We start from the raw sequence: 17,051 nt of genomic DNA, 5'->3' as shown, positions 1-17,051 counted from the left end.
ATGTGTAGGATTATATGAAATATTATTGTTAATAGCAAGTCCAGCTAGAGGTTGGCCCCTAATCTCAAAGATGAAACTTCTCGTCTGCCACTGTTTTACGAAAGGGACAGCGTCTCTCGCACACACACACACACAACCCCCCCCCCCCCCACACACACACACACCCCACACAAACACACAACCCCACCCCCACTCACACACAACCCCACTCACACACAAGTAAGTATGCACACATGCCTGGATTCAATGCTATGCACTCTGCAGTCAATTGTCAGTACCACTGAACTAGAAAATCTTCTGTGGTTTAGGAGTGACAGTTAGGCTACTGGTTGGGATGATGTTCACTCTGGTGTCCATGGTAATCTCCTCTACACTGATTGGATAGGCCACATTAAAGAATCATTATTCTTCTGATTGGTTGAGGTTCCATTGTTTTGATACAGGGTCTATCAGTGTTTCCCAATCCTGATCCCGCAAAGGTTCTGCGGCTGTCCCCATAGGAGAACCCTTTTTGGTGCCAGGTAGAACTATAATCAAAAAGTTGGTGGTGAGTTGATTAGTTGAATCTAGTGTGTAGATGCTAAGGATACAACTCAAATACACAGGATTAAGAAGCACTGGCCTATTTAAAATCCTTAATGCTTCAAATAAACTCTGCTGGATCGCCGCATCATGACCTGTGGAACGGTTATATAATATAAATATGAACCAGGTGGACCAAAATCTAAAAGAGAAGCGAGTCCTATTCAGAAAGAGTTATGGATGACATCATCTAACCCAGAGAGTCATCTAACCAAGACAGTCATCAGATTCCGCCAACCTTGTTTCTCTGTAAGACCATATCGTCTCTTGAGCTGCACTGATTGAGACCAGTCACACAGAAAGAGACAGTCATTCACATGAATCCGTATCCCCAGCAATGGTTGTCATAGCTGCCACCGGAAGACAGCCAGTCAGTCACACACATTCACATACATCCGTACCCCTGACGATCGTTGCCATAGCTGCGCTGGTCCCGCCAAAAATAGACCTATTATTTCCACAAGTGCGAGGTAGATTAGGGGTGGGGGTTAAGGGGGGTTCCTTAGGTGAGGGGAGTCAGGGGTCAGGAGGTACAGCTCTCCCCCTATTTCCCCCCCCTCTGGGGGCCAACGCTGTGTGACTGGGGTAGCTCCTCTGGGGAGGGCGAGAGGCCCTCAAGGGGGGGACGAGCCCGAGCGCTCCTCCTCGTCGGCGGGGTACATGTGGGCCGAGGTAGAGGGGTGCAGGGGGTCCTGAAAGCCTGTGGGGGCCGCCAGCACCTTGTGGGGACACTGGGCCACCATGTGCCTGATGCTCTGGCAGTAGTGGCATTTCTTTGGCTGGGGGGGCAGGCCACACTCCTTGGCATGGTGGTCCAGACCTCCACAGTTATAACAGCTGGACAGAGGACAGTAGGAGTGGAATGGAGAGGAAAGGATGAGAGAAGGAGGGAGAGAAGGAGGAACAGGTAAAGGACATAAAACGTTGTCACCCAATTTGCTACTCGTATGAAAACAACATTCAATGACTCAAATAAGAATGAAGTAATAATTGGATATCGCAGGAGTCAACAGGTATAATGTATTACGATGGAGCTATAATACACGACAAGTCTTGTCATTAGGCTTTATCTGTTATTATCGTCAAAGTAATCTTGACTAAACATCAGATGAAAATGTATTACATAGAGAGACGTGACATTTTACAAGCCTAATTATTATTTATGTATTTATTTTACCTTTATTTAACTAGGCAAGTCAGTTAAGAACAAACTTTCGGTTACTAGTCCAACGCTCTAACCACTAGGCTGCCTGCCGCCCTACAAGACATTATAGACAATATAAAGCCTCATACATTATTACATTTTATAAGATTGTATTATACCAGTCAGCTTTATGTAAAGTGTTACCCAAAAGAATAAAAGCAATCTCCTGACATCAACCCAGTGCTATGGGCTGATCAGCGGTGTAAAGTACTTAAGTAACAATACTTTAAAGTACTACTTAATTTTTTGGGTATCTGTATTTTACTGTTTATCTTTTTGACTACTTTTACTTCATTACATTCCTAAAGGAAATAATGTACTTTTTAATCCATACATTTTCCCTGACACCCAAAAGTACATTTTGAATGCTTAGCAGGACAGGAAATTGGGTCCAATTCATGCACTTATCAAGAGAACATCCCTGGTCATCCCTACTGCCTCTGATCTGGCAGACTCACTAAACACAAATGCTTTGTTTGTAAATTGTCTGAGTGTTCCCCTGGCTATCTGTACATTTTAAAAACAAGAAAATGGTGTTGTCTGGTTTGCTTCATAAGGAATTTGAAATAATTTATACTTTTATTTTTTATACTTAAATATTTCAAAACAAATACTTTTAGACGTTCACTCAAGTAGTATTTTACTGGGTGACTTTCACTTGAATCATTTTCTATTTCTATATGACAACTGGGTACTTTTCCCACTGAGGTGGAGATTATTGGGCCTTATCAAGGATTCCCTTTGATTTCTGTAGAAGTGCTCTTTCCTCCACTAGATGGCAGCATAACAAAGGCCATAAATCCTTTTGCAACACCAGAAACTATTGTCACTACCCAGCAGTTTCATCTATATTTATACATATATATATATATACACAGAATCAGTCAAGTTTGGACACACCTACTCATTCAAGGGTTTTTCTATATTTTTACTATTTTCTACATTGTGAAATAATAGTGAAGACAAACTATGAAATAGCACATATGGAATCATGTAGTAAACAAAAAAAAGGTGTTAAACAAATCAAAATATATTTTTTAAACAAATCAAAATATATTTTATGGTCTTCAAAGTAGCCACCCTTTGCCTAGATGACAGCTTTGCACACTCTTGGCATTCTCTCAATCAGCTTCATGAGGAACGCTTTCCAATAGTCTTGAAGGAGTTCCCACATATGTTGGCTGATTTTCCTTCACTCTGCAGTCCAACTCATCCCAAACCATCTCAATTGGGTTGAGGTCAGGTGATTGGAGGCCAGGTCATCTGATGCAGACAGCGTGTATGGTATCTTGTGGACGAGTGGTTTTCTGATGTCAATGTTGTGAACAGAGTGCCACATGGTGGTGTTATGTTATGGGCAGGCATAAACTACGGACAACAAACACAATTGTATTTTATTGATGGCGATTTGAATGCACAGAGATGCCGTGACTAGATCCTGAGGCCCATTGTTGTGCCATTCATCTGCCGTCATCACCATGATAATGCACGGCCCCATGTTGTAAGGATCTGTACACAATTCCTGGAAGATGAAAATGCCCCAGTTCTTCCATGGCTACATACTCACCAGACATGTCACCTATTCAGCATGCTTGGGATGCTCTGGATCGGCGTGTTCCAGTTCCCGCCAATATCCAGCAGCTTCACACAGCCATTGAAGAGTGAGACAACATTCCACAATCAACAGCCTGATCAACTCTATGTGAAGGAGATGTCACGCTGCATGAGGCAAACGGTTGTCACAGCAGATAGTGACTGGTTTTCTGATCCACACCCCTACCTTTATTTAAGGTGTCTGTGATCAACAGATGTATATCTGTATTCCCAGTCATGTGAAATACATAGATTAGGGCCTAATGAATTTATTTCAACTGACTGATTTCCTTATATGAACTGTAACTCAGTAAAATCATTTAAATTGTTGCATGTTCCACTAGTAGAAAGAGGAGGAAGGGAAGCGCTACTAAGGTACACAATAGTACATTTTGGTAGATAGAAGGTGCTCTTTGGTAAAAGGGGTAAATTGGTCATCAAAAAGAAAGGAGGACCAAGGCACTCTTCATATAATTAATTAAAATGCCTTTTTCTATTGAACATGCCATACTAATAAAGTTTTAAAAATTTGACGCGTTTCGGCTGCATGGACTTCGTCAGGGATCAGTATCAGGACACTTAAAGGTAGTTCTAACCTTAAATATGACTGGGAGAAGTGTCAAGAATAAGAAAGCAATATATTCCATAGTACACTAGAACACAGCAAAACATGAACAACAGTCTAAACATAGCTGAGGGCAATTGAGCCAAATCAAATTCTATTTGTCACATACACATGGTTAGCAGATGTTAATGCGAGTGTAGCAAAATGCTTGTGCTTCTAGTTCCGACAATGCAGTAATAACCAACGAGTAATCTAACAATTCCACAACTACTACCTTATACACACACACAAGTGTAAAGGGATAAAGAATATGTACATAAAGATATGAGTGATGGTACAGAACGGCATACGCAAGATGCAGTAGATGGTATCGAGTACAGTATATACATATGAGATGAGTAATGTACGGTATGTAAACATAAAAGTGCATAGTTTAAAGTGGCTAGTGATACATGTATTACATAAAGATGGCACGATGCAGTAGATGATAATATAATGTATATGTATATACTGTACTCTAAGTGGCATTGTTTAAAGTGGCTAGTGATACATTTTTGATCAATTTCCATTATTAAAGTGAGCTGGAGTTGAGTCAGTATGTTGGCAGCAGCCACTCAATGTTAGTGGTGGCTGTTTAACCTTGAGATAGAAGCTCTTTTTCAGTCGCTCGGTCCCTGCTTTGATGCACCTGTACTGACCTCGCCTTCTGGATGATAGCGGGGTGAACAGGTAGTGGCTCGGGTGGTTGTTGTCCTTGATGATCTTAATGGCCTTCCTGTGACATCGGGTGGTGTAGGTGTCCTGGAGGGCAGGTAGTTTGCCACCAGTGATGCGTTGTGCAGACCTCACTACCCTCTGGAGAGCCTTACGGTTGTGGGCGGAGCAGTTGCCGTACCAGGCGGTGATACAGCCCGACAGGATGCTCTCGATTGTGCATCTGTAGAAGTTTGAGTGCTTTTGGTGACAAGCAGAATTTCTTCAGCTTCCTGAGGTTGAAGAGGCGCTGCTGCGCCTTCTTCACAACGCTGTCTGTGTGGGTGGACCAATTCAGTTTGTCCGTGATGTGTACGCCGAGGAACTTAAAATGTACTACCCTCTCCACTACTGTCCCGTCGATGTGGATAGGGGGGTGCTTCCTCTGCTGTTTCCTGAAGTCCACAATCATCTCCTTTGTTTTGCTGACGTTGAGTGTGAGGTTATTTTCCTGTTATTTCTTTTTCCTGTTATTTTTATTTTCCTGACACCACACTCCGAGGGCCCTCAACTCCTCCCTGTAGGCCGTCTCGTCGTTGTTGGTAATCAAGCCTACCACTGTAGTGTCATCCGCAAACTTGATGATTGAGTTGGAGGCGTGCATGGCCACGCAGTCGTGGGTGAACAGGGAGTACAGGAGAGGGCTCAGAAGTACATGAAATGTACTGAAATGTAGCCATTCTCCTTAGCTCCTGTGAGGATCCCTTTCAATTCAGTTTAGGTCCTCTGTAGGGTTGAAGGTAAGAGATTGGTAGAATTCATCATTGTCTAATTGACGGTAGGCTTCTGTCACATATTTGTCTTTACTCCACATCACTGTAGCGCCACCTTTGTCTGCTTTTTTAACCACAATCCGTTCATTTTAAGACAATGATTCAACTGCATCCCTCTCTGTCTTAGAAAGATTACGTCGTGTTTGGTTGGAGTCAATTTTACCCTTAAACAGATTCTCCACATCAAAATTCACTTTCTTGGAAAATGTATTTAGTGTGGCATTCTGGCCGATGGGACAAAAGGTGGACTTGGGCTTAAAAGGTGTTTTTGAGGGACCAGAAACTGCCTGACCTGAGACACTGGTGTCTGTAGTTGGAGAGATGTTCTGCTTGTACCAGGCCTTCAGATGTAGATTCCTGTAGAAACGAAATAGGTCAATCTTTGTATTAAAGGCATTAGTTGAATATGTGGGGGCAAAGGACAGTCCTTTAGACAAGACCCTTATGCAATCATCAGAGAGGGGTTCTCCAGAAATGTTGATCACAGCCTTGTTCTGGTCCGGCTCCGTCTGGTTGGATAGTCTTGATTTCTTCCTCCCCCTCCGTGTTGGCCTCTTCCGTGTCCTCTCCCTCTCTTGTTGAGGAACCTGCGTGACTCCTCTTACAGATCTAAAAAAATCTTGGGAGGAGCTGGCCTCTGAGTGTCTGGGGTGATCCTCATCGTCACTGCTTGTAAAGTTCAAAGAAAAAGATCTAGGCTTCCTCCTCTGCGGATGTGATTCTGAATTCTCGCGCGTTGGTCTTCTCCAGGCAAAGACCTTGCCATCTCTATAGTCTACTTCATCTCTTCTAAATTTTCTTAGCTTGTCTTGTTTCAATGTCAGAGTGAATGTGTCTACTTTCTCTTTCAAGATCTCATCACATTGTGCTTTGTTAGAATTATCACTGTGTTCTGTGATTTTCCTTTTTACTTCTTCAATTTCTGTTTGGACTACTTGTCTGTCCTTTTTAGATTCTTCTATTAGAAGTAGCATTAGGTCAAAAGAACACTTGTTGAGAATAGCCTCCCATTTATCTCTAAATTCAGTTTTACCTTGTGCTCCATTAGCTGGAAATTTCATAATACGGAGTCCTCTGGGGATTAGGCCTTTCCTCCAATAGACAAGGTGATAGAATTGAGGTCAAGTTTGGTATCTTTCTCCATAAGGTGTTGCAAGTCTCTGTCAGCCTTGTTTAAGTCCATTCCAGTATTCTCTGTGGCTGTCATCTCATCTAGCAATGAGGTAGTGGTAATAATCCTTTGGCCCTCTTCATGGGAATAGGAACATCTTGTAGCCTTTTGGATAAAATCCATAGTTTGAGTTGTAAAATGTCCTCAAAAACACAGAAAAAAATGACTGTGGAGCTGCTTCCTCTAAGCACCACCCAAGTGCCATGCTTAACTAGTAGAAAGAGGAGGAAGGGAAGCGCTACTAAGGTACACAATAGTACATTTTGGTAGACAGAAGGTGCTCTTTGGTAAAAGGTGTAAATTGGTCATCAAAAAGAAAGGAGGACCAATAATTAATTAAAATGTATTAATCATATTCCGGCCTCTATTAGAAAAGGGGACCGTCTTTCACAGTTAAACCAAAGGGAAAGTTTTTGGATTTACAAACTACAGGCCACTAAATACCCTGGTTTAAATGAAGATATGGATTTCTCACCCTTCCTGTAGGGTTGTGATGGGTCCATTCGCTGTCGTCTAGTGGACAGCGCGAACCACTGCTTTTAACCAGGGCAAGGTGACCGGAAACATGACCGAATACAAACAGTGTAGCTATTCCCTCCGCAAGGCAATCAAACAAGCTAAGCGTCAGTAGAGAGACAAAGTAGAGTTGCAATTCAACGGCTCAGACACAAGAGGTATGTGGCAGGGTCTACAGTCAATCACGGATTACAAAAAGAAAACCAGTCCTGTCACGGACCAGGATGTCTTGCTCCCAGACAGACTAAATAACTTCTTTGCTCACTTTGAGGACAATACAGTGCCACTGACACGGCCCGCTACCAAAACCCTCGCAGGGCTACAGGCCCAGACGGCATCCCCAGCCGCGTCCTCAGAGCATGCACAGACCAGCTGGCTGGTGTGTTTACAGACATATTCAATCAATCCTTATCCCAGTCTGCTGTTCCCACATGCTTCAAGAGGGCCACCATTGTTCCTGTTCCCAAGAAAGCTAAGGTAACAGCTAAACGACTACCGCCCCATAGCACTCACTCCCGTCATCGTGAAGTGCTTTGAGAGACTAGTCAAGGACCATATCACCTCCACCCTACCTGACAACCTAGACCCACTCCAATTTGCTTAACGCCCCAATAGGTCCACAGACGACGCAACCACACTGCCCTAACCCATCTGGACAAGAGGAATACCTATGTGAGAATGCTATTCATCGACTACAGCTCAGCATTTAACACCATAGTACCCTCCAAACTCGTCATCAAGCTCGAGACCCTGGGTCTCGACCCCGCCCTGTGCAACTGGGTACTGGACTTCCTGACGGGCCGCCCCCCAGGTGGTGAGGGTAGGTAACAACATCTCCACCCCGCTGATCCTCAACACTGGGGCCCCACAAGGGTGCGTTCTGAGCCCTCTCCTGTACTCCCTGTTCACCCACGACTGCGTGGCCATGCACGCCTCCAACTCAATCATCAAGTTTGCGGATGACACTACAGTGGTAGGCTTGATTACCAACAACGACGAGACGGCCTACAGGGAGGAGGTGAGGGCCCTCGGAGTGTGGTGTCAGGAAAATAACCTCACACAACGTCAACAAAACAAAGGAGATGATTGTGGACTTCAGGAAACAGCAGAGGGAGCACCCCCCTATCCACATCGACGGGACAGTAGTGGAGAGGGTAGTAAGTTTTAAGTTCCTCGGCGTACACATCACGGACAAACTGAATTGGTCCACCCACACAGACAGCGTTGTGAAGAAGGCGCAGCAGCGCCTCTTCAACCTCAGGAGGCTGAAGAAATTCGGCTTGTCACCAAAAGCACTCACAAACTTCTAAAGATGCACAATCGAGAGCATCCTGTCGGGCTGTATCACCGCCTGGTACGGCAACTGCTCCGCCCACAACCGTAAGGCTCTCCAGAGGGTAGTGAGGTCTGCACAACGCATCACTGGGGGCAAACTACCTGCCCTCCAGGACACCTACACCACCTGATGTCACAGGAAGGCCATAAAGATCAAGGACCACAACCACCCGAGCCACTGCCTGTTCACCCCGCTATCATCCAGAAGGCGAGGTCAGTACAGGTGCATCAAAGCAGGGACCGAGAGACTGAAAAAGAGCTTCTATCTCAAGGCCATCAGACTGTTAAACAGCCACCACTAACATCGAGTGGCTGCTGCCAACATACTGACTCAACTCCAGCTCACTTTAATAATGGAAATTGATCAAAAATGTATCACTAGCCACTTTAAACAATGCCACTTAATATAATGTATATGTATATACTGTACTCTATATCATCTACTGCATCTTGCCATCTTTATGTAATACATGTATCACTAGCCACTTTAAACTATGCACTTTTATGTTTACATACCGTACATTACTCATCTCATATGTATATACTGTACTCGATACCATCTACTGCATCTTGCGTATGCCGTTCTGTACCGTCACTCATATCTTTATGTACATATTCTTTATCCCTTTACACTTGTGTGTATAAGGTAGTAGTTGTGGAATTGTTAGGTTAGATTACTCGTTGGTTATTACTGCATTGTCGGAACTAGAAGCACAAGCATTTTGCTACACTCGCATTAACATCTGCTAACCATGTGTATGTGACAAATAGAATTTGATTTGGCTCAATTGCCCTCAGCTATGTTTAGACTGTTGTTCATGTTTTGCTGTGTTCTAGTGTACTATGGAATATATTGCTTTCTTATTCTTGACACTTCAACTACCTTTAAGTGTTCTGATACTTCTAGCTTGGACTTGTATTTTTATGATAACATAGCTACAGTATTTCACTTTTTAATGTGTATAGTATTGCTTACTAGGTGTGTCCAATCAATTTTGTAACCACTCCCTCTTCTAATTAGGGCTAATTGGAAAAGCTGTTTTAAGAGGACATTGTATTATTTTTTTGTACTCCCTGACGAAGGCCATGCAGCCGAAACGCGTCGGATTTTCTAAACTTTGTTTCTATTGAACATGCCATACTAATAAAGACATTTTAATTAATTATATGAAGAGTGCCTTGGTCCTCCTTTCTTATTGTTGCATGTAGTAGTCAGTAGTACACACAGTAGAGTCAAAATTGACACCTACTCATTCCAGGTTTTAATTTTTTTAATTACTATTTTCTACATTGTAGAATAATAGTGAAGACAAACTATGAAATAACATGTAGTAGTAACCAAAAAAAATGTAGTAATCATCATGTAGTAACCAAAAAAAGTGTTAAACAAATTAAATATATTTTATTTGAGATTCTTCAAAGTAGCCACCCTTTACCTTGATTTGCACATTCTTGGCGTTCTCTCAACCAGCTTCATGAGGTAGTCCCCTGGAATGCATTTCAATTAACAAGTGTGACTTGTTAAAAGTGAATATGCCAAATTTCTTTACTTCTTAATGCGTTTGAGCCAATCAGTTGTGTTGTGACAAGGTAGACTTTTGGTTCCAACCGCCATGTTTTTGTGAGTCGCAGGTGTGGTAGCCATTCTGGTTAAGTGTGCCTTGAATTCTAAATAAATCACAGACAATGTCATCAGCAAAGCACCCCCACACCACCTCCTCCCATGCTTCACGGTGGGAACCACACATGCAGAGATCCGTTCACCTACTCGGAGTCTAGTAGAAGTGGTTTCTTTGCAGCAATTTGACCATGAAGGCCTGATTCACAGTCTCCTCTGAACAGTTGATGTGTATGTTACTTTATTTAACTAGGCAAGTCACTTAAGAACAAATTCTTATTTTCAATGACGGCCTAGGAACAGGGCAGATTTTTACCTTGTCAGCTCGGGGATTTGATATTGCAACCTTTCGGTTACAAGTCCAACGCTCTAACCACTAGGCTACCTGCCTCCCCTATGAAATGAACTTATCCTCTGCAGCAGTCGCGGTCCTCTATAGAGACAGTTTCATCATAGCGCTTGATGGTGTTTGCAACTGCACTTGAAGAAACTTTCAAAGTTCTTGCAATTTTCTAGATTGACTGACCTTCAAGTCTTAAGGTAATGATGGACTGTCGTTTCTCTTTGCTTATTTGAGCTGTTCTTGCCATAATATGGACTTGGTCTTTTACCAAATAGGGCTATCTTCGGTATACCGCTCTACCCTGTCTCAACACAAGTGATTGGCTCAAATGCATTAAGAAGGAAAAAATTCCACAAATTAACTTAAGACACACCTGTTAATCAAATGTTATTGGTTACATACACTGGCAGATTTTAATGCCAGTGTATATCTTCTGTATATAGGGTTGTACATTTTGGGGAATATTCAAAGGTGGACACTTTACGTGGGAATTAACGGGAATATATGCAAATTAATATTAATACCACTCAAATGTAGATGTTTCTTGCATTGGATATATTTACCATATAATAAATATGGAGACAGAAACATAAACCTTTTACCTTATCATAAGGAGACATAATTGCAGATGATTAAATCCTTCCAATATACACTGCTCAAAAAAATAAAGGGAACACTTAAACAACACAATGTAACTCCAAGTCAATCACACTTCTGTGAAATCAAACTGTCCACTTAGGAAGCAACACTGATTGACAATAAATTTCACATGCTGTTGTGCAAATGGAATAGACAAAAGGTGGAAATTATAGGCAATTAGCAAGACACCCCCAATAAAGGAGTGTTCTGCAGGTGGTGACCACAGACCACTTCTCAGTTCCTATGCTTCCTGGCTGATGTTTTGGTCACTTTTGAATGCTGGCGGTGCTTTCACTCTAGTGGTAGCATGAGACGGAGTCTACAACCCACACAAGTGGCTCAGGTAGTGCAGCTCATCCAGGATGGCACATCAATGCGAGCTGTGGCAAGAAGGTTTGCTGTGTCTGTCAGCGTAGTGTCCAGAGCATGGAGGCGCTACCAGGAGACAGGCCAGTACATCAGGAGACGTGGAGGAGGCCGTAGGAGGGCAACAACCCAGCAGCAGGACCGCTACCTCCGCCTTTGTGCAAGGAGGAGCACTGCCAGAGCCCTGCAAAATGACCTCCAGCAGGCCACAAATGTGCATGTGTCTGCTCAAATTCGCCACTGGCGCCCTGTGCTCTTCACAGATGAAAGCAGGTTCACACTGAGCACACGAGCACATGTGACAGACGTGACAGAGTCTGGAGACGCCGTGGAGAACGTTCTGCTGCCTGCAACATCCTCCAGCATGACCGGTTTGGCGGTGGGTCAGTCGTGGGGTGGCATTTCTTTGTGGGGCCGCACAGCCCTCCATGTGCTTGCCAGAGGTAGCCTGACTGCCATTAGGTACCGAGATGAGATCCTCAGACCCCTTGTGAGACCATATGCTGACACATGCACATGAACATCAGACAGAATGGTATTGTCTCCCTCAATCCGTGCAATGGCTACTGCTATAGATTTCAGGAGTGTCAGGCTGCTTACCACTCTCTCCCAAAACACATCATCCAGGAGGATCCTCTTGATGGGGCATGGGGCTGTCCTTATCGGCAGACTGTGATATGGCCATTTCTTGGAAAGACTCCTTCCCCTCCAGGAGACTGTCAAACATGATGACAACACCACCCCCAACAGGTGTTGCTGGGAAGCTTCAATGTGGTGCTCTTATTCTTCTCACTGCTCAGTGCGGTAGATTGCTGCTACAACTTGATGACGCTTCACATACCTAACCATTTCCTTGGCTCTCTTGTAGAGTGTATCCATTGTTTTCAGTGCCATGATGTCCTTGAGGAGCAGATTCAATGCATGAGCAGCACAGCCAATGGGTGTGATGTGAGGGTAGGACTCCTCCACTTTAGACCAAGCAGCCTTCATGTTCGCAGCATTGTCTGTCACCAGTGCAAATACCTTCTGTGGTCCAAGGTCATTGATGACTGCCTTCAGCTCATCTGCAATGTAGAGACCGGTGTGTCTGTTGTCCCTTGTGTCTGTGCTCTTGTAGAATACTGGTTGAGGGGTGGAGATGATGTAGTTAATTATTCCTTGCCCACTAACAGTCAACCACCCATCAGAGATGATTGCAATACAGTCTGATTTCTCTGATTTGCTTGACCTTCTCTTGAACTCTGCATCCAGCAAATGAGTCGATAAAGCATGTCTGGTTGGAGGGGTGTATGCTGGGCGAAGAACATTCAGAAATCTCTTCCAATACACATTGCCTGTGAGCATCAGAGGTGAACCAGTTACATACACAGCTCGAGCAAGACATTCATCAGCATTTCTCTGACTGCATTCCTCCATTAAGTCAAAAAAAGTCTGATTCCAGGAGGACCATGAGCTGTTTCTATCGATAAGGTGTCTGATTCATCATTTTCACCTCACATAGAAGTAGAGGGACCTTTGTCAGAGGTTGCTTGTTGTGAGTGCTGAGGGAACTTTATGCACTTGGCCAGATGATTCTGCATCTTTGTTGCATTCTTCACATATGATTTGGCAGAGTATTTGCAAATGTACACAGCTTTTCATTCTACATTAGCTGCAGTGAAATGTCTCCACACATCAGATAGTGCCGTGGCATTGTCCTGTAAAGATTAGAAGATTTTTTTTTTTTAACAAATACAATTCCATGTACAGATAAATAGTTACGCAGTTAAATTAAACAAGTCCTTTGTAAGATAAATGTTTTAAAATAAAACATGTATGGAAACAGGTGAATTAACACTCCTCCGTTAGCAGGCTCAAGAAAGCTAAAATGGTAGCAAAAACTAACTTGCAGAAATTGTTAACAAGTTAGAAATGATTGACACACTTTGCTGTAGGCTACTATTTACTAGTTAACAAAAAATTGTGTGTCATAAAATATATTCACCCCACCCAGTATTGTAATCAAAACTTACCATAAAGCATGTAGTCCTGGGCTCAGACAGTGTAGTAGTGTGGGCTCAATAGCATCTCATTAGTGTGCAAGATCTTGTGAAACAGATGTAAATGTGATGGAAGAATGCACTGTGCATGCAGAGGGTTGCAATTTCATTGAATTGGGGATAGTTTAACCAAAATATGCCACAAGACCTAGAATTGCTTTATGTGTATCCCACAAAAAAGGTTCACTGTTACAAGCTAACTTTTTTTATGAATTTAAGCAAAATTCCCAGGCATAACTACTCATGGAAAATTTCCGGAAATTTCCCGGAAAGTGTCCGACCCATTGCAACCCTATCTGTATACCACCCCTACCTTGTCACAACACAACGGATTGGCTAAAACGGATTAAGAAAAATTCCACAAATTAACTTTTAACAAGGCACACCTGTTAATTGAAATGCATTCCATGTGACTACCTCATGAAGCTGGTTGAGAGAATGGCAAGAGTGTGCAAAGCTGTCATCAAGGCAAAGGTTGGCTACTTCGAAGAATCTCAGTTATGACACTTTTGGCTACTACATGATTCCATGTGTGTTATTTCATAGTTTTGATGTCTTTACTATTATTCAACAATGTAGAAAATAGTAAAAATAAAAATCCTTGAATGAGTAGGTGTGTCCAAACTTTTGACTGGTACTATAATATACACAGTTGAAGTCGGAAGTTTACATACACTTAGGTTGGAGTCATTAAAACTTGTTTTTCAACCACTCCACAAATGTCTTGTTAACAAACTATAGTTTTGGCAAGTTGGTTAGGACATCTACTTTGTGCATGACACAAGTACTTTTTCCAACAATTGTTTACAGACAGATAATTTCACAACTCACTATATCACAATTCCAGTGGGTCAGAAGTTTACATACACTAAGTTGACTGTGCCTTTAAACAGCTTGGAATATTCCAGAAAATTATGTCATGGCTTTAGGAGCTTCTGATAGGCTAATTGACATCATTTGAGTCAATTGGAGGTGTACCTGTGGATGTATTTTAAGGCCTACCTTCAAACTCATTGCTTGACATCATGGGAAAATCAAAAGAACTCAGCCAAGACCTCAGAAAAAAAAATTGTAGACCTCAACAAGTCTGGTTCATCCTTGGGAGCATTTTCCAAATGCCTGAAGGTACCACGTTCATCTGTACAAACAATAGTACGCAAGTATAAACACCATGGCACAACGCAGCCGTCATACCGCTCAGGAAGGAGACGTGTTCTGTCTCCTAGAGATTAACGTACTTTGGTGCGAATAGTGCAAATCAATCTCAGAACAACAGCAAAGGACCTTGTGAATATGCTGGAAAAAAGTATGTATGTATGTATATCCACAGTAAAATGAGACCTATATCGACATAACCTGAAAGGCCACTCAGCAAGGAAGAAGCCACTGCTACAAAACCGCCATAAAAAAGCCAGACTACGGTTTGCAACTGCACATGGGGACAAAGATCTTACTTTTTGGAGAAATGTTCTCTGGTCTGAATAAACAGAAATAGAACTGTTTGGCCATAATGACCATCGTTATGTTTAGAGGAAAAAGGGGGATGCTTGCAAGCCGAAGAACACCATCCCAACCGTGAAGCACGGGGGTGGCAGCATCATGTTGTGGGGGTGCTTTGCTGCAGGAGGGACTGGTGCACTTCACAGAATAGATGGCATCATGAGGTAGGAAAAGTATGTGGATATATTGAAGCAACATCTCAAGACATCAGTCAGGAAGTTAAAAGCTTGGTCGCAAATGGGTCTTCCAAATGGACAATGACCCCAAGCATCCTTCCAACATTGTGGCAAAATGGCTTAAGGACAACAAAGTCAAGGTATTGGAGTGGTCATCACAAAGCCCTGACCTCAATCCTATAGATAAAATTTGTGGGCAGAACTGAAAAAGCGTGTGCGAGCAAGGAGGCCTACAAACCTGACTCAGTTACACCAGCTCTGTCAGGAGGAATGGGCCAAAATTCACCCAACTTATTGTGGGAAGCTTGTGGATGGCTACCCAAACATTTGACCCAAGTTAAACAATTTCAAGGCAATGCTACCAAATACTAATTGAGTGTATGTAAACTTCTGACCCACTGGGAATGTGATGAAAGAAATAAAAGCTGAAATAAATCATTCTCTCTACTATTATTCTGACATTTCACATTCTTAAAATAAACTGGTGATCCTAAGTGACCTATGACAGGGCATTTTTACTTGGATTAAATGTCAGGAATTGTGGAAAAAATAAATAAATAATATAAATATATATACACTGCTCAAAAAAATAAAGGGAACACTTAAACAACACAATGTAACTCCAAGTCAATCACACTTCTGTGAAATCAAACTGTCCACTTAGGAAGCAACACTGATTGACAATAAATTTCACATGCTGTTGTGCAAATGGAATAGACAAAAGGTGGAAATTATAGGCAATTAGCAAGGCACCCCCAATAAAGGAGTGATTCTGCAGGTGGTGACCACAGACCACTTCTCATGCACATTTGTGGCCTGCTGGAGGTCATTTTGCAGGGCTCTGGCAGTGCTCCTCCTGCTCAAAGGCGGAGGTAGCGGTCCTGCTGCTGGGTTGTTGCCCTCCTACGGCCTCCTCCACGTCTCCTGATGTACTGGCCTGTCTCCTGGTAGCGCCTCCATGCTCTGGACACTACGCTGACAGACACAGCAAACCTTCTTGCCACAGCTCGCATTGATGTGCCATCCTGGATGAGCTGCACTACCTGAGCCACTTGTGTGGGTTGTAGACTCCGTCTCATGCTACCACTAGAGTGAGAGCACCGCCAGCATTCAAAAGTGACCAAAACATCAGCCAGGAAGCATAGGAACTGAGAAGTGGTCTGTGGTCACCACCTGCAGAATCACTCCTTTATTGGGGGTGTCTTGCTAATTGCCTATAATTTCCACCTTTTGTCTATTCCATTTGCACAACAGCATGTGAAATTTATTGTCAATCAGTGTTGCTTCCTAAGTGGACAGTTTGATTTCACAGAAGTGTGATTGACTTGGAGTTACATTGTGTTGTTTAAGTGTTCCCTTTATTTTTTTGAGCAGTGTATATATATTTACATTATTTATTTATTAGTACCAAAAGTTTTAAAGTTGGATCAAAGACATTAGTGTTATTCATCCTCAATTACAATCCTCATATAGGGAGCTTTCTCGAAGTTGCATGGAACACAGTTGGTGCATTGTATTGAAAGACATTATGGCTTGGGAAAACAACAGTTGGCATTCTATTGCATTGATTCTCAGACACAATCGATGGTGAGCATTAGAAGCTAGCCTTGGTGCATTTCGTTGAGTCTTTAAGATCACTGTTAAAGACCAACAAATAAAGAGCACAGCAGCAGAAATGTTTTAAAAGAATGCTGCACTTAAGGAAGGATGTTGAGATGAACCGTTGGGAGATCTCCCTGTCTCTCTCATAAAAAACTATCTGCCGATCAAGGGTCAAGTACATTTCAATTCCAAATTAACTGCCTGAGAAAATTGAATTGAAAAAGGCAATGCTATAACAAAAAAAACGCAATTGCGTGATACAAACTCCATACCCAA

The 17,051-nt window shown here is 42.7% G+C and overlaps 1 protein-coding gene across 1 annotated transcript in view; it reads right to left on the bottom strand.

The window, feature by feature from the left end:
• Positions 1–214: 214 nt before the first annotated feature.
• lin28b (lin-28 homolog B (C. elegans)) overlaps positions 215–17,051 on the bottom strand; it is a 43,123-nt gene continuing 26,286 nt past the window's right edge. Inside the window, exon 4 of the mRNA XM_038968841.1 lies at positions 215–1,419. Coding sequence (XP_038824769.1) covers positions 1,197–1,419 — 223 coding nt within the window. The 3' untranslated portion in view covers positions 215–1,196. The remainder of the gene's footprint in view (positions 1,420–17,051) is intronic.

Source organism: Salvelinus namaycush, chromosome 29, assembly GCF_016432855.1.
Source record: "Salvelinus namaycush isolate Seneca chromosome 29, SaNama_1.0, whole genome shotgun sequence".
Classification (NCBI taxonomy): Eukaryota; Metazoa; Chordata; class Actinopteri; order Salmoniformes; family Salmonidae; genus Salvelinus; species Salvelinus namaycush.
Note: the sequence above shows the minus strand (reverse complement) of the source record. Positions and strands in the feature narration are given on the sequence as shown.